Consider the following 21,854-nt stretch of genomic DNA (forward strand, 5'->3'; position numbering starts at 1 on the left):
TGTAGTCATACAATTAATAACCATGTAAAGAAATTCAGACCTTCTTTTAAACATTGCCATTATAAGCTATAAATCCCAAATCTATGAAATTAAAATAGAAGAATTTGAGAACTTGCCTTCTTTGGATATCTATTTTTGATAAGTAGCATTTGAAATTATTTTCATCATTTTCTATGTAATGCTTTCATAGGGAAACCAAAGCATTTACATATTAAATTTTTTTCATCCTTTGGTGCAAGTGAAGCAGAAATTAACATGACTATATTTGTCTTATAACAACTTCTTCAACATTACTCTATCTTATTGTGCCAAATCTTTTTCTTTTAATATCAGCAACACTCATTTACAAATAGTGTTAATTTTCTTACCTGCAGTTGTGTAGGCAGCAAGGGAGCATAAAACACTGGGTTTCTTGCTCACATACACAACAGAAGAACAAAAAAAAAAAAAACCCTCAATAATCAGCATCTGCAGAAGTTTTTCCAAGGTAACAACATAAAGAGTAGCTCATATTCAAAACCTGGGAAGGCCATAATGTATTTTATAATCAGTTAGGTCTCCATTGTAAAGAAATATAGTACAAGCTGGACAAGTGTGAGTTCTTTCTCACTATTCATAAATCTGTTTGGTTTTAACTAGTAATGGTAATGCTAACAGAAAATCAGCACAAAAAGCAGCTCACTGAAAATTCTATTAGAAGATAATGTCCAAATACATTGCTTTGACCATGACTTACATGCTTACTCCACACCATCCTCCAGGTTGGCAGTATTGGTCAAAGCTAGAGTACAACACATAATGAGATATTTATTTCTCTGATTTGGGAAGATACTACTATTATTAATTTTTTAAATATTTTTTTGGGGGTACCAGGGGTTGAACTCAGAGTTGCTTAATCCCTTTTAATATTTTATTTAAAGACAGAGTCTTGCTGAATTGCTTAAGGCCTCACTAAGTTGTGAGGCTGGTTCTGAAGTCCTGATCCGCCTGCCTCAGCCTCCCAAGCAGCTGGGATTACAGGCATGCAACACCATGTCTGGCTGACATTACTATTATTTACAGCACTCAGGAAGGAAAAATATACTGATTATTTCCATTAGTTACAAATCCAAGCCAAGGACTTTCCCATTTCTTAAAATCAATTGTTATGTTCCCACCACTTGATATTTTCATATCCTATTTTGTTTTTCCCCCCTGTAAGCCATGCATTTGTTCACTCTTCCAATAAATTTATTTAAAACTATTTGTTGATTGGCTTCTATGTCCTTCCTAATCTATGTTCAATAAATCTGCACAAGGCACACAGAAGCGATAGACCAGGATAATCTAGACTGTTCCATTCCATTAATCAAGCTACTAATCTACCCCTTCAGCCTAAATGTTGATCAGGCAGCACCTTCCCTACACTCCTCCAAGAAAAGATGCCTGAGTTACTAGATCAAGACTGGAGTCTACAGTAGTGAATAAGACACCGGCTCTGCCTTCCAGAAACTTCCAGTCAACTGAAGGAGATTGAAGTTAGGCAATGATGACAGATGAGATGAACATTTTAAGATGAGAGGTTCAAAGCTCTAAGGTAATGGGAAATGGGTGTGATGCCTAGTGTTGAGGAGAGCAGCTTAGGACAGTCTCTTGAAAAGCCTCATTCCCCACCCCCACTGAAATGACAGTGAGCTCAGTTCCTTTCACTTAGGAGATCAAGGGAGGAAAAAATAAATGTCATAAAGTAGCAATTTCTAATCTAAACAATATAAATGACCAAATTTATTCATCAAGCTCTACTCCTCTAATTTCAATATGACACACCCACATGCATGCCTCAAAGTTGGCTCTAATTATTTATATTAGCTGTGTTTATTGATCAAACTACTTGAAAAGCTCTTGCTCTAAATGTTGTATTATAAACATTCCCAGTGTATTGACATCCTCAAAACAAATAATGCATATCAAACATTGATGTTAACATCAATTATTTGGAAATTTATTGGAGTTATTTATTTATTGAATATAGTGAATACTGGTTACTTTTTTTTTTTCTTTTCTTCTTTTCATTCAGAGTCTAATTATGTTTCCTAGGCTAGTCTCCAACTCTGTGTGGTCAAGTGATCTTCTGATCTTGACTCCCAAGTAGCCAGAAATACAGGCATGAGCTACCATACCTGACTATGAGTACAAATTTTTAAACAGTCTCTATTGGTAATAGTACAGGAATAAATACTATTTCTATAAGGCACTTTGAAATCTGCCCTTTTAAATTCTAGTAGTCTCCCCCACTGCCCTACTGCACCACTATGCCAAAGACATAGCTGCTAAAGGTTCTCTGTTCAGGAAGTTTTAATGGTGTATGCTAAGAAGTATTGCAGCTATTGGTTTTTAATATTCTTTACCATGATGAGGAAGTTTTGTTATTGTTGTTGTTTTTGTATTTTTTTGTCTATAAAGTTTTCTTTAAAAGTTAGAGAAGTAATGAGATAGTATGGTTGTAAATAAACACAGTGTGTGTGTGTGTGTGTGTGTGTGTGTGTGTGTTTTATTAATAACAGAGTCCAGTCTCAGTCAATACAGATAAGAATGGATGCTTTGGAAATACCTAGCTTTGTGACCTTGAATCAGTGACATTAACCTTTCTTAGTTTTCAGTGATTGAAAAAGAGTGAGTCTCTGCCACAGGCATGATGTTAACTGCTAGGTCTTTGATTGCTCTATGACTTGGGTTCAGGAGGCTAGGGGGATGAAGTGGCAGACGAAACTGCTACAAAGGTATTAAAGCTGTCTAGGTGTAAACCTTTAACAGAATTTCTGGAACTTGTGATGAAACAGTTTTTTCTTTGAAATTAAATAAATGAATGAGTCTCTGTAACTCAGATGAGGATTGCACACAGGAGTTCATTTAGACACCATCTTCTTATCGAATTCTCAAGTTAAAGTCCTCACACCCTCCTCACACACTTCAAAAACTAATACTTAAAATTTTTGGAATTCTAAAACATTAAAAAGCTCTTTTAGAATCTTAAGGAAATGACAAATAAATCTCTGGCTCACATTTTTGATATTTCTTCATAAAACTGACTTAGAAATCAGGATCAATTTGGGTTATGTTCCTGGTAACTCTGCTTTACCCTTTTATAACTTCCCATAGTACATTCTCTTTATATAAATGTGATTTCCAGGTGGATTTTATGCTTTTCATCTGTAAGCTATTGTTATATTTTTTTCTTTACTCTTTTTCTCGTTTCTACAGTTGTGCAACAAGTATGCGTGACTCTCAGTCTCAAGCTCATACATGCACAGACTTGCTATCTTTTTAAAATCCATATGCCTTGGTACTTGATACTTTCTACTCTAGATTTGATATCATGAAATAAAGACTTCCCCTAATCCATTCAGCAGGTAAATGAGGGTGATGTGTTTGTGTGTGTGTGTGTGTGTGTATGTGTGTTATTAATAATGAACATTAAAAAACTAATGAATATCAGCAAAATTTAAATATTTGCTGTTTTGTATTAAATATGTTTTTACTTTCTATCATGTTCTTATTCTCCATGTGTTGCTTATTGTGTTGTTGTTGTTTCATTTTTGTACTGGAAAGTGAACCCAGGTGTACTTTAACACTGAACTATATCTCCCTTGTATTTTTTTTTTTTAACTTTGAGACAGGGTCTCCTTAAGTTGCAGAGGTTTTTACTAAATTTCTGAGCCTGACTTCAAACGTGTGATCTTCCTGCCTCAGTCTCCTGAATTGATGGGATTATATGTATGCGCCACCATACATGGCTAATTGCTGGTATGGTCTGATAATAAAATTTACAAGCAAGTTTATAAAAGCCAAAAGTCCAATTATTCTCTGAGAATGCACACAAATATCAAAATTTCCTCACTAATTTGACTTAAATGTAACATATAGAGTAGGTCCTGTATCTCAAGAAGTGTTCACTCAAAGAGAATTCCTTTAAAAGTAATGATATGAATGAATGCAGTTGTTCCCTTCAGTTACCTGGTGACTTCAGTTTTAATTATGGGATGTTCCAATCCTTGAGACTAAGCACCAAACTAGATAGTCTATTTCTAAAGTATCAATTGTTCTCAAAGCAGAGCCTATCACACATAAGCAAGAAGATTGTGGAAAAAGATCTTTAAAATCCTGCCTTCCCCTCTAGGAATTCTGTGTCAGCCTCCAGGAAATCAGGGAATAGATGCAAAGATTCTCTGGTATGAGTACTTCCCAAGCACTCTGGTATGAGTACGTCCCATGGAAATGTACAAGAATGTTCTGGTCCTGAATGTCTACAATCTGTCTGTTTCTCTCTCTCTCTCTCTCTCTCTCTCTCTGTCTCTCTGTCTCTCTCTCTCTCTCTCTCTCTCTCTCTCTCTCTCTCTCTCATTTATTTATTTATTTTCTAATAGAGAACAAACCCAGGATTTCTGTGCCCGTAAGCTACATTCCTAACCCTTTTTACTATAATCTGAGATAGGATACTACGACATCTGGCTATTATCTGTTTTTATGAACATCAATAAGTTCACACTTTCCCCTTTAATTTGACTTCTTACTTATACCTGAGGGAAACAGATGTTTGAGTAGCAATAAATAAAAATATTTAGAGGGTACCAAGACTGTAACTGTTTCCTAAAATATAAAAATACAAATAACCACATAATATATAATCTAATCTTTACGTGATATGATTTACCTAATAATATATGCATAAAATTCTATTATCCCTACTAATATTGGTTGATAACAATGTTTAACCCAAGGAATCATCAAAATTATATTAACTCAACTTCTTAAAATGTTTCAATAAAACTCCGTGTAAAATATTAGAAGGAACTGACCAATATTTATAGTGTTCATGGCAAGAAGTACTATTCAATCAGAAGGATTTTATTTAACAATTTTACCTGTGTGTAAGCCTCCGGTGACTAATGCAGACTGCAGTCTGAGAATCTTGAGTAATGCATACTTTATGGCGACTACATTTCATCTTTAAGCAGGGATCTTTAGCTGGATCTAAAGCTGAAAAAGAGAGAAAGAGATGGAGAGATTGTTCAGGAAATATTAAAATAAATTTCTATAAAATAGAGGTATCCAATCTCATCAAACATAATTTTACCAAGTAATTTTATAGCATTTAGCTGTAAATTTTCTTCACATTTTTCCTCTATTAAGAGATACTTCTATTTCTACCCACATAACTCAGATAGTGAGTAACAGCTACACTTCAGGCTCATCTAGGCTATTCAGGAACTAAAATGCACATACCACTATGATTGGAAAATGTATAACTAGAATAGGAAATTTAAGATAACTCTCTTTATTTTCTGCTATCATTACAGCAATAAAGGAGAAGAATAAAACTACGAGAATGTTACTACAATACTTTATGTCAGTGGAGAATTATATTAAACTTCTCCTTTCCCTAGATAGAATCTAGTGGTTATAGAAAAAGTATAAAATCCAAAGACGATGTTGAACATTGATGGATCTTTGGATGTCCAAGGAAAGTCTATAACTGTACTTGGGACTGACCGAATGTATCATGGTAAAAATTCAGATGTTGCATTTAAGTTTAGGTTGTTTTTGCATACCATCTGACATTCTATTTATTTAAGTAAACTCTGTCCTGGTAGTTGCAAAAGATTATGTGATAAGTTTTTCAGTCTAAAAACTTCATTGACATGTGTTTTACCTAGTATACACCTCATTAATTTAAAGTTTACAATCAATGTTTAAAGTTTACAATCAGTGATTATCAGCATATTCATTATTTTAAAGCTCACATCACAATTTTTAAATATTTTTACCACCAAGAAAACCTAAATGTGTCCTGTGTTTATTACCCCAACTTTCCTGTAATTAGTACTGGATAATCATTAATCTAGTTTTTGTCTCTGTAGTTTCCCTATACTGGACTCTTCATATAAGTTGAATAATAAATTATAGGGCCTTTTATGATTGACTTCATTACCATGAGATAATGTTTCTGAGATTGAATGATATTGTAGCATTAAACATTACTTCATTTCTTTATATTGCTGAATAATATTGCACTACATATATATACCACATTTAATTATCTATTCACTAGGAGATGGGCATTTGAATTATGTCAAACTCTTGGCTATTGTGAATAGTGCTGATTTAGATAATCACCATTGATAAAGTTGGGAGACAGCCAGAAGGAAAGTAGGTATAGATAAAGAAAGGACACTGGATATCCAGTTTTGGTACATGTCAAAATTCAGAATAAGAAATGCTGAAAGATGGTCAACAAAAAATTCTAGCATCTAAAGAAAATTGGAGCCAGGGTAACCAGAGCAATGTACACTTGGGATACACAAAAATATCCGGGAAGCCTGTGGACTCTCCACTGAACATGGAATGTGAATTTGACTCAAACATTTTCAGTTTTTAAACCTAGGATAAAATCAAGCTGACATCTGGTATACAACCTAATTAAGATTACATTTATTAATATGTTAAGTCTTAGGCATATTTAGTCAATGACAATTTAAATAAATGCATATGTTCTGTTCATTGATAAATTCAATAAAGTATAGAAATAAACTATATATATATGAATATATATACTTATACCTTAAATATATATAAAGTATAATACATACATATTTATATCTTAAATATATAAAACAAATTTCTATAAAATTCTTACTTAAGATTTCAAATAAGCATGAGATTTAAAATAAAGCATATTTATACATACAGTTGATTAAAATTAACAAATAGACAAATTATATTATATTATATTATACTGAATACTTAAGACATTAATTGCATTTATTTGGAATATAAATATTTTAATTTCTTCCATTACGAAGAAAGGCTTTTTCAATGAGCAATGGTTAGATCAACTACATTCTTTCTCAGTTTCTAAGTAGTTTCAACTATTGAGGTAAAGTATTTTATTCCTTATAAAATCTGAAATATATTTTCACTATGAAAATTAAAATTGCTAGCATATTTGTATTATGCCGACACAGTTTAAATTATCAAAGATTTAAAATCATCTGATCAAATTGCTTTACCTGAAAACTGTATGAATTCTTGTTTGGAAAACATAAAAGAAAACTACACAACAATTTAGCATTAAACATGTTTGAAGCCACGTTAGCTGTAATTCTTAATCTAATTCTAATTATCAAAATTACTTTTTAAAATTTTTTTAAATTGAATTTTATTGTCATAATTATATTCCTCTCTACTGTATATACCTATATTATCTGCTCATTTTTGTAAGTTTGTATTTTAGATGAACATGTGTCAGTCTTAAGTGTTAATGATGTTAACTGTAAAATTTAAATACATGAATAAAGTGTTCACTGATCATATCCCACCTTCCTTTATCCACCCTCCTCTCCTGCCTTCCAGTCTCTAGTTATCACTATTCTATATTCAGGCCACTTTTTTTAAAACTTGTACATGTGAGACAGAACATGGGATATGTGTCTTTTATATCTGCCTAGCTTATTTCATTTAATCTAGTGTTGTCCAAGTCCACCCATTTTTCTGTAAAGAATAGGATTTTATTCTTCCTTACAGGTGAATAATATACTATTATGTCAATCTACCATGTTTTCTTTGTCCATTCATTTGCTGAAAGCCACTTTGTTTGATCCATGTATTAGTTATTATAAATAGTACCACAATATATATGAGCATGTAGGTATTTCTCTTAAATGCTAATTTTATTTCCTTTATATATACACTCATAAGTGGGAAAGCCAGATCATATGGTAGTTCTGGTTTTAGTTTATCTAGTTTTGGTAACCTCCATAGTCTTCTCCATAACTGTTGTGTTAATTTACATTTTCAACAGCAGTGTATGAAAGTTCCTTTTTCTCCATATCTTCACCAACATTTGTTATTTTTATTTAAGAATAACCATCATATCATGGGCAAGATGATATCTCATTATAGTTTTGCTCTGAAATTTGAATATGTTTAATATAGGATATTTTATTTTGAATGACATGCATTTTTATTTTCAATAAAACATTACATTACATACAAAACTATCATGAAGCCAGATGTGGTGGTACATGTTTGTAATATTAGTGACTCAGGGAACTGGGGCAGGATGATCACAAATTTGAGGTCAGCATTTGCAATTCAGCAACATCCTACCTCAAAATTAAAAAACAAAACATCTGGGATGTAGCTCAGTGGTCTAGTGCCCGTAGGTTCAATTCCCATAAGCAAAAGATCAATCAATCAAGCTATCGATCATGACTTAGCTAATATAATTATACTTTGAATATGGCTTGTTAATATTCTAGTTTTTCTTCCATTTTTCTTTTATTTATAATCTAGATTAGATAATATTTAAAAGTTCCACATCACTTCTTATATCTGCTTAAGAAGAGAAATCAGAACTCAAAAATTACACAGCAAGAATGGAATTGTTAACACAAATTTAAAACATGAAAAATAATCTAATGAGAAAGCTTTGCACAGAATTCTATATAAAAAATCAAATAAAAGAATAGCAGTATTTGTTAGGAGATGTAAAATATAATGGTAGAAAATAAACATGAAAAATCAGAAAGAATTCATAAGAAGGAGAAGACCCCTTTCTGTGCATGTGAATTTAACCATCTGTATTTTTTGTAGAACTCACATTGTTGGCAGCTTAAAAACTACAAAACATCACACTCTGTAAATACAGATGCTTAAGATTTTACTCTTGAAATTACAACAATAACACAACCACATTCTCTTTGGCTCAAAGCCCATGAATCAGAATCAGTCCTGTGCCTTCAGAAGGACTGGTATAATTTCATCACATCACTCCATTACGATCCTGTTCTTTCCATCATTTTCAATTTAACATCATTCTCTTATTCTACCTGCATTGCTGCCCAGCTTTCTCTCAAGCATCCAGTAAAATGTCCTTGAGAAAGATTTTAACTAGTGCATTTGAGTTCACATGATCATGTTCTTTTCTGCTTCCTAATTTTTTGTTTGTTTGTTTGTACCAAGGTTTGGACTCAGAAACACTTAACCACTGAACCACATCCCCAGCCTTTTATTTACTTATTTATTTATTTATTTATTTAATTTTCAGAACAGGGTCTTGCTAAATTGATTGGGGCCTCCCCAAGTTGCTGAGATTGGCTTTGGAACTTGTGATTCTCCTGCTTCAGCCTCCCAGGTTGCTTGGATTATGCCAATGCACCGAGCTTTAGTAATCATTTGATTGACATTAAGTAACCTAGAGAACTAAATGAATAAGGTTTTTCTCTCTTTCTTTTTTCCAGAAAATACAGTCTGTATTTTCAAAGGATCACTTTATAATTTAACCTTTGAGCTTTATTGCATTTGTAATATAGGATTTCACTCACTCTTGCCAGAATAATTGGTTTTTGGTCCAGTATCATCCACTTAGTGCTAGATGAAATAAGCTAGGACATGTCTGGCCTGATCCAGCAGCTAAGGGTGAAAGTGCCTGAGTGAGCAAGGGTAGGTGAGGGCAGAAAACAAATGTGACTGAGGTAGATATGTTAGTAAAAGAAGATTGAAATAAAGACACAAACAGATCCCAGGTCAGAAAAACAAACATACATGGCAATTTTTCCATTTTGAGTTGATAGCCGAACCCAGCACTTCACATGTGCTAAGCATAAACTCTACCACTGAACTATAGCCCAAGCACCAGGATGATAATTTATGATAAGTCACTAAATTCCCAAGATAGCAAAAGAATTTTCCTTGATGCCATTGATCTTAAGATAAGAAAAGGAGAAATGTGACAGTACTAAGCTTCAAAAATAAGCATCAAAGTTAGTATTGAGATTTGGTCTTGCTTTGGAACTGCCTCTTCTGTCTATGCTCATATCTCCCTTTTAGAATGGGTGCGTTTACTTTGTTCCACTGTATATCGGCTATATGTAGCTTGGTTTTGATCTTCACAGGTGCTCACAGTCAAGAGTTTGTCTTGAGTATTTTAGAGGAGACATTGAACTTGGTTGGGATTTTGTTCAACGCTGGAACTGTTAAGAACATAGAAACTTTTGAAGATGAACTAAGTGGATTTACATGATAAAATGGACATGAGCTTTTGGAGGCCAGGAGTGAGATACTATGATTTGGATTATGAGATATCCTCCCAAAGCTCTTGTGTTAATGCAGAAATGTTCAGAGGTGAAATGATTGTATTGTGAGAGCTGCAACCTATTCAGTTTATCCTAGTTTGAACCGACTGGTTGGTAACTGCAGACAGGAGGAGATACATCACTGGGGACAAGCCCTGAAAGGGTTCATCTTTTCTCTGGCCCTTTCCTCTTTCTCCCTGTCTTCTGGTCACCATGCTCTGAGCAATATCACTCTAGCATGTGCTTCTGACATTATGTGCTGCTTCACCTTGGGTGAATATATCCATGGAGTTTAGTTTCTATTTTGTTTGTCAATTATATAAGAAATCTTTCTCTGGAATTTACTGATCTAAGTTGACCTGTTCATCTTTTATTCCATGAAGAATTATTTATGGGCTGGGATTGTGGCTCAGCAGTAGAGCATCCCCCTAGCAGGGGTGGGACCAGGATTCTATCCTCAGCAGGACATAAAAATAAAGGCATTGTGTTGTATCCATTTACACCAAAAAAATAAATATTTTTTTTAAAAAAGAATTATTTATTTCAAAATTTAAGAATGCTTTGGCCTAGATCATAGGATTTAATTTTCAAATATCTAAATTTCTGGTGGAAAAAATGATACCGAAATTCAGAAATTAGTTTGTGAAAATTGGAAGTTCTAATCTACCTGTTGTGTCTGTTAATTTTTCATTGCTGTAACCAAAAAAAAAAAAAAGTACCCAACAAGAACAACATAGAGGATGAAAAGCTTATTTTGGCTCAGAGTCTCAGAGGTTTAGTTTACAATATACGTGGGTAACAGGTACAATACAATATGAAAATCATCCTTCCATCTGATAATATGAAAATTTTAAAATTCTAAAGTACTATTTTCTTCTCTTTTGGCCACCAGCACAATACAGGTATGCTGATAATAATCCTTCTGCTCCAATGAAAATTCAGTAATAACCATAAATTATGGTCCTAGGGCTACGATGTGGCTCAGTGACAGAGTGTGCTTACCATGCATGAGTCTTTGAGTTTAATCTTCAGTTCAAAAGAAAAAAAAATTCTACTTATTTGGATGAGATGTTATATGGGGCATGCAATAATTGCAATTTATTCATTGTTTGCTCTGTGGCAGTACAAGTGTTTTTTTGTCATTTATATGCAAAATAGCCTTGAAACCATTCTCTGAACCATGTATTATCTTCTCAGTTGTAGCTCCTAGTAAACCATAGTTTAAATACAATGTTTTATCCTGTAATTTATAGCCAGTAATTAGTAGAAATAGAATACAAATGCAAGATATTGGACAAAATAGAAATGATTTGCTGCAGTTGAATTCATTGTCCTGGGCTTCAGGTGAGATGGAGAATGGCTATTAAAATGCCCTGTGGTCAGCTTCATATTCTCCATAATACACAATAGATTTTTAAGATTTGCTGAAATGATATTAACTTATACTCTCTAGTAAGACAAGCATATAAAGTAATGAGGTTGGATTTTCCCTGAATAATTTAGTCTAGCTTTTAGCCCAAGAATCTATTTTTATGGTTGTTTAGTTTTCTTCCTCTGTAACAGATCAGTTTCATATACAATTACCTGGGACTTAATCCTATCTTCTGACAATCCCCAACCTTAGAGAATAATGGAACAGAATTCCCAAGCCATCTATTTTACCTGACCTTTTACATTGAATATTAAAGCACTATCATTTTTAAGCAAAATACAAATTTTGGGAGATTGTTTAACTGTTCTCTTTTTTTTGAGCATGTGAAAAATATTTTATTTTTAAATAGTCTTACTTTTCTTAATACAGATTATTAAACTGATGTAATAGCAATGAAATATTTTAACCATGTAGATGTGTTAGAAGTATTATTCAACTGAAAGCAGAACATTTGATAAAATGTTGGCCTTCCTTTACCTACAATTCATCTCTTAAAAGAATGAGTAAACAATAAAGAAACTGCTATTCTGGACTTCATTTTGGCCAAGAAAAAATTTGTTGGGGAAATAAATCAGAGAAACCTTCAGAAAAAAGTCATAAAATAATCCATGAAATCATATGCTGAAAAAAGTTAAGTGTTTCTCCTAGACTTTTTAAAATAAAGTTTAATTAAATATTGGTCACTAATTTTATTGGAGTATGAGGAAATAATAGCATAAGTACTAAGCCAATCCCTTCTATGCCTTGTTTGCTGAGAGTTTTTATCATGAATTGATATAGATTTTAATGAGATGTTTTTTCTACATCTGTTGAAATGATCATGTGATTTTTTTTTCCTTTTTATTTTACTAATGTTATGGATTTTTAAATATTAAACCAATTTTGCAATCCTGGGATAAGCTTCTTTGGTCATAATATTTGTTTTATATATAGCTGGGATAGATTGGCTACATTTTTAGTCATCATTTTTGCTTCCATGTCCATGAAGCATATTGGTCTTGTGTTTGGAACCACCATTTGACTCAGCTATCCCTCTCCTTGGTCTATATCCAAAGGACTTAAAAAGACCATATTACAGGGACACAGCAGCACATTTCACAATAGCTAAACTGTGGAACCAACCTAGATGCCCTTCAGTAGATGAATGGATTTAAAAAATGCTGCATATATACACAATGGAATATTGCCCAGAAATAAAAGATAATAAAATCATGGCATTTGCAGGTAAATGGATGGAGTTAGAGAAAATAATGCTAAGTGAAGTCGCCAATCCCAAAAAAACAATTGCTGAATGTTTTCTCTGATATAAGGAGGCTGATTCATAGTGGGGTAGATGGGAGGAATAGATGAACTCTAGATAGGGCAGAGGGGTTGGAGGGAAGAGAAGGGGCATGGGGTTAGAAATGATGGTGGGATGTAATTGACATCATTATCCAAAGTAAATGTGTGAAGACACAAATTGGTGTGAATATACTTTGTATACAACCAGAGATATATTTAAAAAATTTGCTCTATATGCGTAATATGAATTGTAATGCATTCTGCTGTCAAAAATAAATGAAAAAATATAAAAAAAGGAAATTAGAATTTAACATAACACTTCTCAACTCATTGAATGATACCAAATCACAAAAAGACATAACCACAAAATATGTTCTTTTTAATAATTTTTTAGTGATTTAGAAAATGTTCTATCTATGCTCAGTTGTAAAACTGTGTCATCTGACAGGCACTTTCCTATGGAGGTCTTTTTTTTTTTTTTTTTTCTTTTTTCCCCTTGAAACTGTACTGTGACAGCCTAGATTTTTCTGGTACTCTCCAGTTTCCCCACAGCATAGACAGGCTCAAGGAGTTCTTGGGTAGATTTTGTTATTGGTCCTTTCTACTACATTCCTTTGCCTACAGATATACTTGATGGACCTTGGTATTGCTATCGTTGGAATTCTTAAGTATGTTCTCAACCAGCAAACCCTTCTTCCAAATAGTCTATGCATTTGCTCAATGGCATATAATTTTCAGTTCTCAGTGTTTCTTAGATTTAATGAGATCAAAGAAAACATAAATACACTGACTTTTGACCTTATATTTTTATGTCACAACAATACACACAATGCTATTTAAACAGAGCAGCTCCTTACTATAACCTCCATAAAAGTGTAAAACAACTACCTAGCCAAGAGGTTAGTACATGGCTTATCAATTAAGGATACTGCCCTGTGGAAACCCAAAGTGCTCATCTCTACTTCTTTAGAAAGCCCTTTTCTTCTTTGGTGAGATGAGTATAACTAGGTTTTACAAAGTTAAAGAAGGAAAATTTAACTTTCTGAGAAGCAGGCTGTGTTGAAGGCAGCCTCCAAAAATTCATTGATGCCTCTCTTATCAACAGTGGGCAGAGACAACAGGCAGGCCAGGGTGCATTGTAACACTAGCTTTGGACAACATCTAGTGACTGCAGTGCATGTGCCATGTCAGCCAGTGCCCCCCAATTTCACTTTGTTTTAAGAGAATCTATGAAATAAGCAGATTTCTCCTAAGCATGCTCTTGAATGGATGAAAGAGACTTCATTAGCATTGTTGGGAAGAAGATTAATGCAAATTAGGAAAGATGTGAAGACTGAGAGGCATTCAGTGAAGACAAAATTTAAAACTATAGACATACTTCTTTTTAATTATAGTTATTAACATATATTAATTGTACAAATTAGTGGGTTTCACTGCAACATTTCCAGACATGCATATATAGATACATTTATTTCTTGAGCCTAAGAGGTGACAAGAGCTCATTAGAATTACAATAGTGGGACTGTGTTCTATCTAAACATGGTTATTTGATATACCTATTTGAAAGTTTAAAATGAACACTTCTAATATACCTAATTTTTAAACTAGTCAATCACAAACAATTTCAGAAAAAATTACTATTCTGTTGCAATGTTGTATATATAATCCCTAGACTACTGATTTCACTATTAATACAAATACATACTTCAATTTTATTTTCAAACATAAACTATATGGTATTAGGAGATCCACAGTTCCTGATAATAGCATTTTAAAATATATTATTAGACATAATATTAGATGTATATCACAGACATTGTAGCACTAAACTATATTTTGGAGTATTTAAATGTATAAATATAACATGTTTTGATAATATTATTATATTATATATAATAATATATAAAATATAATTTATATACTACTATATATAAATTATTTCTAACCATCATTTCTAACCCCATGCCCCTTCTCTTCCCCTCCAACCCCTCTGCCCTATCTAGAGTTCATCTATTCCTCCCATCTACCCCACTATGAATCAGCTTCCTTATATCAGAGAAAACATTCAGCAATTGTTTTTAATCTTAACTTTTTAAGGAATTTCTCATCAAGAAAAGAATATTTATTTCAATTTAAATGCTAAATGTATCTCTCTAACCAAATCTGCTTAGGTGTTTTCAAAATGTCCTTTGTTCTTTTTTTGTTAACATATTTTTGTTGTGTAACTTGTATACTTTGAAAATTTACTGAGAAGCTATTCCACATTGTTATATCTGTTCCAAAAACACTGAAATAGCAAATAAAATAAAATAATAATATTGACAAATATCCAATAATACAGAATTTAAGAAAGAAAAACATGGTAGTATATAAAGTCTTTTTAAAAATTTTTTAAAATATTTATTTATTTATTTATTTTACTGGAGATTGAACTCAGGGCTTCTAGCATACTGGTCAAGTGCTCTGACACTGATCTACATCCCCAGCTATGAATCTGGCCATGTTAGTACTTCCAAGGTATTATAGGTTCTATTGGTGACATAAAGATGGAAGCTGGGTTTGAGAATCCTACTTAACCTGGATTCCTAAAAACATTCTCTTGCAGGCAGCCAAGCCATGAACCCTGCCTGGATCCTAACTGCTAGATTCTATACTATACCTCATAAGAAATGGGCAAATCATGGACAAAGGAAAAGAAAATTGAATCCAGTTTGATCAAACTGGGAATTCCAACCCAGTAATAGGATATGTTCTTCTGAAATAGAGTTCCATGCCTTAATAGATAAATCTACTGTCATTAATAGATTGCTACTGCCCTGAGAATTTGCCTATTAAGCCCATTGTCAAGTTAATGACACATAAAACAACCGTATTAAATCAACATGTGCTTTTCAGACATACAGGCCATATTGTATATCAAAGCTTCCCTAAGCCAAACCCTGAGCCAAAGGTAGCGTGCTTTCTCTGATATAGGGGAGCTCAACAGGACAAAAGGGAAAGATGGCTATTTGGGAGCGGGGGAACAGGGGGACAGTCTCATGAAAATTGAAAAGAGATCAGTAGAGTAGAGGAAAGGGAGGGAGGGAGCAGGGGAGGGGAAGAGGAAGTACTAGGGAATGATATTAGTCAAATTATATTGCTATATCGTGTGCAAGTGTGAATATATAAAAACAAATTACACCATTATGTACAACTAGAATACACCAATAAAATAAATATGGGGGGATTTGCTCTACGAGCTCTGAGGTAGAATTAGCACTTTTACACTTTTATGAGAGAGATCTTCCAAACAAACAGTCTCCAGGTGTTCAGAGGCACAATAGTTTCCACTGGGTAATATAAACGTGGGAGCTCCAAAGGAGCATCCTACTTCCCCTTAGATTTCTGAGAAATTTCTGTTACAGGCAACCAACCCAGAAGCCTGCCTGGATGTCAGCTGCTGGATTTCACCACCTGCCACTTTCCAAACAAACCTACACCAGGTAATCTCTGTCAAAGACAAGGTCAAATTTTCCTGTCAAACCTAACTTAAGAAAGACCTGCAAGTTGATTTCAGAGAAACCCTGAATTGGCTAAAAAGCCCTAGATAGCAGCAAGCAAACAGAACTCCAAATTGGTTTCAGAGAACTCTCCAATTTTCTAGAAAGCCCTAAAAGACAAGAAAGAAAGAAAACTAGGGTCAATCTACATTACTGATAAGACTTAGGAGACCGTTAAACTTTGGACCCATAGATTTCTAAAAATTTATTTTCCATTCTATCAAAAGCAGCAAAGGGCAACCAACACTGCTAAGAAGAAGTCAAGAGAGTCTGGAAACAAAATCAACTTTTGCAGCTGCAGGAACATTCCTTTCCAGATTTCTTCCTCCAGGTGTCTGGGGGCAGGTGGCATTTTAGCCACAAACTTACCAGTCTATTATTCACAGCCAAGCCCCAGGGCCCCCTGCCTGGATCCCAGCTGGCTGGACTGATCTGCCTTAAATGTATAAGAAATAGGCAAAAGATGGAAGAATAATTTTGTGCAGTCTGACCAAACTGAGGTCAGACTGGAAGAAGCACAAAACAGGATGATAAAAATTCAATTGTGTTACAAAACATAATAGATGAAAGAGAAAAAGAAGAGATAGTATTAGACTGGGCTTACAAAGCCACCTGAAGGTTGTTAAGAGCTGCTTCTTAAATGGCAAAAATTAAGAGTTAAAAAGAAAGGGATTGATGGAAAAGTTTACCAGATAGATACTAGGTAAAAGTAATTACAGCAATATTAGCATCAGATAGAAGCCATGATGGAAACAAAGAGCTGAAAGTCTATTTAGTTAATTCAGGTGTTGGAACATCAAGCATGCCTATTCGGAGCTTCTTGAAGTCACCTTTCTAAGGGCTGGGACTACAGCTCAATGGTCCTACATACAACCCTGGGTTCCATTCCCAGCACTACCAAAAAAAAAAAAAGTCACCTTTCCTTTCTACTCTATAATCATCATTGTCACCATGGCTAAATATTCCTAAAGCTGTACTTTATGTTACTGTCCCCAAACTTCAAATCCTTGTTACTTACTCAATTTAAACTCTATCCATAAGAAGACGGCTGAAATAATTTAAGAAACTTTGCAGATATTAACAATGACCCCAACAAAAAGCACCCTGCAGGTTCAATATTGTTAAAGTACAGCTTTAAATATTATGTCATTTTCCTCAAGGATTTGCACTTTTCTAACAGAATATTGAGTCCTGAGGTTAATAGGATATAAACAAATTAAATGGCCATATCAGTATAAACAGCTTTCTAGGAAGCAGATGCATGAGAAAAACTATAGCTGTCAATGAGTTCAATCTTAATTGGACACTATAAGTCTTATAAATAATTATAATCCCTCTCAAATTTAGCCACAAACATGCCCAGAACCAAATGTGAGGCAAGCTTTTAACAACTGTACAGAACTTTATGATATTTCATATAATGATATTCTCATTGTTTTATTTCCCTTTTCCTAACATTTCCTGATTGTAATCTTTCTTCGATATACATTTTAAATAAAAAGCATATTCAATTCATCTTAAAAAAAAAACTAATTTGTTCCACATTTGACATTTTCAAGTTTGGAGTGAATAGCTAAGAAACTGAAAAAAAAAAAAAACCATAGGCATTTATTTTCAAATTAATGTAAAATAATTATTTAGGACTGCTTTTTATAAATTGAAATAAAAATATTTTAAAAAGCAGTATGGAGATTCCAGATTCCTTAGAAAACTTGAAATGGAACGACCATTTGACCCAGCTATCCCACTCCTCATTCTATACCTAAAGGACCTAAAATCAGCATAATATAGTGATGTAGCCACATCAATGTTTGTAGCAACTCAATTCACACTAGCTTAACTGTGGAACCAAACTAGATGCCCTTCAATAGATGAATGAATAAAAAACACTGTGGTATATACGTATATACACAATAGAATATTACTCAGAATTAAAAGAGGTAAATGGATAGATTTGGAGAATATCATGCTAAGCAAAGTAAGCCAATCCCCCAAAAAACAAAGGCTGAATTTTCTCTCTGATAAGTGGATCCATAATGGGGGGGTGTGTGGGGAGAATGAAGGTATTTGGCCAAGTGGAGGGAGGGTGGGGAGGGGGCATGAAGATAGGAAAGATGGTGGAGTAAGATGAACATCATTACCCTAGGTACATGTGTGACTGCATGTGTGGTGAGACTCTACATCTTATACAACTAGAAAAATGAAAAGTTATGCTCCATTTGTGTACAATAAATAGAAAATCTTTTTGCTGTCATGTATAACTAATTAGAACTAATATAAAAATTCACCAAGAATTTCAATGAAGAAAGGAGTTGTTATATAATATATTAAGAGTCAAGTGTTAAAAATATAGGAATTATAGATGCAAATATGTAACTTATACCACCTCCCCAAAAAAGATATATACATAAAATTCAGTTTACTTACTGCATGTCATAATGTTTCATGGTCAACATTTTGTTTTGTGGTCACTATTACAGCAAAATGTAAGTATCCTCTTTGAATTTCAGTTGGTAACATAAAGTATATTTGGGTGGGAGAGCTCTTAGCAGTTGCAAAAAAAAAAAAATCAAGAAAGGAAACATTAAGTTGGACATTCATAGTCATTCAAGAGCAAAGAGACTGCAATTTTAAGGTTAGTATGCAATCTTGGAAAAATTTTTTAAAAAAGCAACACCACTAAATAGTAAAATCAAAATCTATACTCACTATGCATCTGCTAAAGTGTCTCATTAAACTTAATTGTGTGCTCCCCCATAAAATGAATTGACCAGTAACTGCAACATGATTTTAAATATCTTCTTCATGGTTCAACAATGAAGCGTTACATATGTTTTTGTTGTTCAACAAACAGTTCATTTCACTATAACTCAATATCGTAAAGGTAAAGGAAGAAGTGGTTTTCCAGGGAATTTTTTTTAGCTTGCCAGATGTTATAATGAAAGGCTTGTGCGAGTGAGCCGCATGGAAAAGAGAGCAAATGCTTGATAGTTAATTAGACTTTTGACAGCCAATTTTGTGGTGCTAAATGTGATTAAATGTAGCTGCGAGTCTTTGGAGTGACTTTCTTAGTTTCAAATCTTGGTATTACTTCAGTTACATAAAACCCATCTCACCTCAGCATCCCAGTAATAAACCTTAAGCATGGAGGCCTACCCCATTAGTAGATTCAGGCACAGTTGTTGGATAAACTTGCTTTCTGATAAGTAAATATTAAAAATATTGTCTTTTTTTCACAACAAAAAATTGCTTGACAAATCAAAGTTAATGAAAATTACAAATGCTATTACAAGTAAGAACTTCACTGTACTCTATTAAAGGATCAATGAAGACTTTAAAATAAAATTATCTTTATCTTCATATTATTCTTTTTCTTTGTCAGTATGTCATGTTGTCTTCCAAACTTCTCAAAGTGCTAAGTGCTGAGTTTCTTTTATAGTCTCTTTCCAGCAAAATTGATTATGGGAATATGCTTTTATTCTCTCTCTTTTTTTTTTTACTAGTTTCCACTTTCTAATCTATTTTTCAATATAAAAAGATAATGATGCTGAATTCCCATCCTATCCATATTTGGGGTTTTCTTACTATTATTAGAACTAAATATGCCTATAATTTTATTACTGCTAAAAAGCTGCCTTGAATAGAATTATTTTGAAAAGCACTCTATGCCAGTAATTCTGGCTTTGTTGAATTAGGTGATTCTATTTGAAATTCTTTGATATATGCGTATACTTCAGTGTTTTCATATGTAAATTGAGAAAATGAAGCTACAAATTCTATAAGAAATTACATAACTTTGTGAGTTAACTGACCAGGTAGTTATTACATAAAAAATAAAAAGTTTAAAACTTCATACTGACTTGAAAAGATATTGTTGTCATTTTGTATGAATGTGTGCTAAGTGCCTAGAATATGGCACATAGGAACCATTATATTTGGCAAATAACCTTTATATTTTTATTAATAGCTATTGAACCCCTAACAAGTCTATTGTGACATGCCAGGCAACTCTTTTAACTGCTTACTGGAGGATCTCTGGTCTTCTTTGAAAACACTGCTTTTTTAAAAAATTAAAAACAACAATTTTCACACAAACTCTAAAAGAAGAATGAGGCTAATACTCAGATGATAAAAATGAGGTTTCTAAGAACAACCATGTTTCCTTTGATGGAAATGTCAAAGGTGGCTATAATTAGTATGGATAATTCTCTCTCTCTCTCTCTCTCTCTCTCTCTCTCTCTCTCTCTCTCTCTCTCTCTCACACACACACACACACACACACACACACACACACACACAAAAAGGGCAATTGGGCAGCATTGGCACTGTGGGAGGTGGGTGGTGATGGAAATGTTATTTTTCATAATTTAAGTGATGTTATCTGCATTCACCAAACTTATCAAACTGAAAATTTAAAATTATTACATTCTACCTTATCTCAATTGCTATATTTTATTTTATTTCAAGAAAAATGCAAATTCCTCTTTTCTTCTGAATCATTTTTTTTAAAATTTTGGGCAATATGAGATTATTAAAGGGCCATATCAATGAAGCATTTTAGGGCAGCAGAACAAGCAATCAAAAATGTAAAATGCCAAATTCCACCATTTAAAGTTAGATACTAAAAGAAACAATTTAGATATTAAAAATTTAGATACTAAAAATTCCAATAGAAAATGACTCTTTGTAAGATAAAATACTGCACAGTTTATTTGGAAAAAAAGAAAAACAAGTAATGACAGGAGAGAATAAAGCTTTTTATCTCAGTCTCCCAAAACTAAAAATACTGATAACAATGTATATAGAGACTTGGGTTTAACTAATGGAATTTGAATATCTTAAATATGGGAAGAGATTTTACATATGCAAAGGCTTTTAAAACTGAGACTTTCAAAAAATCAATATTAACATTGTTTAAGGCAATGAGTTAATAAATTTATAAATAAATAAATTTATATATAGAGAGAATGTGTTTCATAAATTAAAGCTCTTATTTTACAAATTAATTCTTTAAATTTTTTCATTTATTTTTGTGGAGATTGATATTGCTTAAACCTAATTTCCATTGAAGCCTAAAAGACTTTCTTTGTAAAGCCATGACCATAATTACCCTTGCAGGTAATGAGTCTTAAGGATCTCTTAGCTTTCAGTTTGTCATTTCCAGTTAATATCATTGCCTACAAAAAAACAATCTTTTGCAAAGTAATGATCAGGCTGTTGTTAAATGAAGCTTTCATTTAAAGTCACCTACTTAGGTGTGATTAGATTAAAACACTAAGTGATCTAGAGAATTAAATCAAATGACCTCCCTTTTCTGATGCTCATGGTCCTTTCAGTCAGTTTATTGTGTTAGACACTCTTAGCTATACTTTAGTCTGATGGAAATGAATATTTCTAATTGCAGTTTACTAAAGCACTACATCTTTAACACTGATCTATCAAATTAACAATTTTTTTATACCTTGGAAGCTAATATCACAAAGTGCCTAA

The 21,854-nt window shown here is 33.0% G+C and overlaps 1 protein-coding gene across 2 annotated transcripts in view; it reads right to left on the bottom strand.

The window, feature by feature from the left end:
• The window catches only part of Spock3 (SPARC (osteonectin), cwcv and kazal like domains proteoglycan 3), a 405,155-nt gene that overhangs the window by 198,163 nt on the left and 185,138 nt on the right, over positions 1 to 21,854 (bottom strand). For both annotated transcript variants that reach the window (XM_078030963.1, XM_078030962.1), the window contains exon 4: positions 4,902 to 5,016. In XM_078030963.1, coding sequence (XP_077887089.1) covers positions 4,902 to 5,016 — 115 coding nt within the window. The remainder of the gene's footprint in view (positions 1 to 4,901; positions 5,017 to 21,854) is intronic.

Source organism: Ictidomys tridecemlineatus, chromosome 14, assembly GCF_052094955.1.
Source record: "Ictidomys tridecemlineatus isolate mIctTri1 chromosome 14, mIctTri1.hap1, whole genome shotgun sequence".
NCBI lineage: Eukaryota > Metazoa > Chordata > Mammalia > Rodentia > Sciuridae > Ictidomys > Ictidomys tridecemlineatus.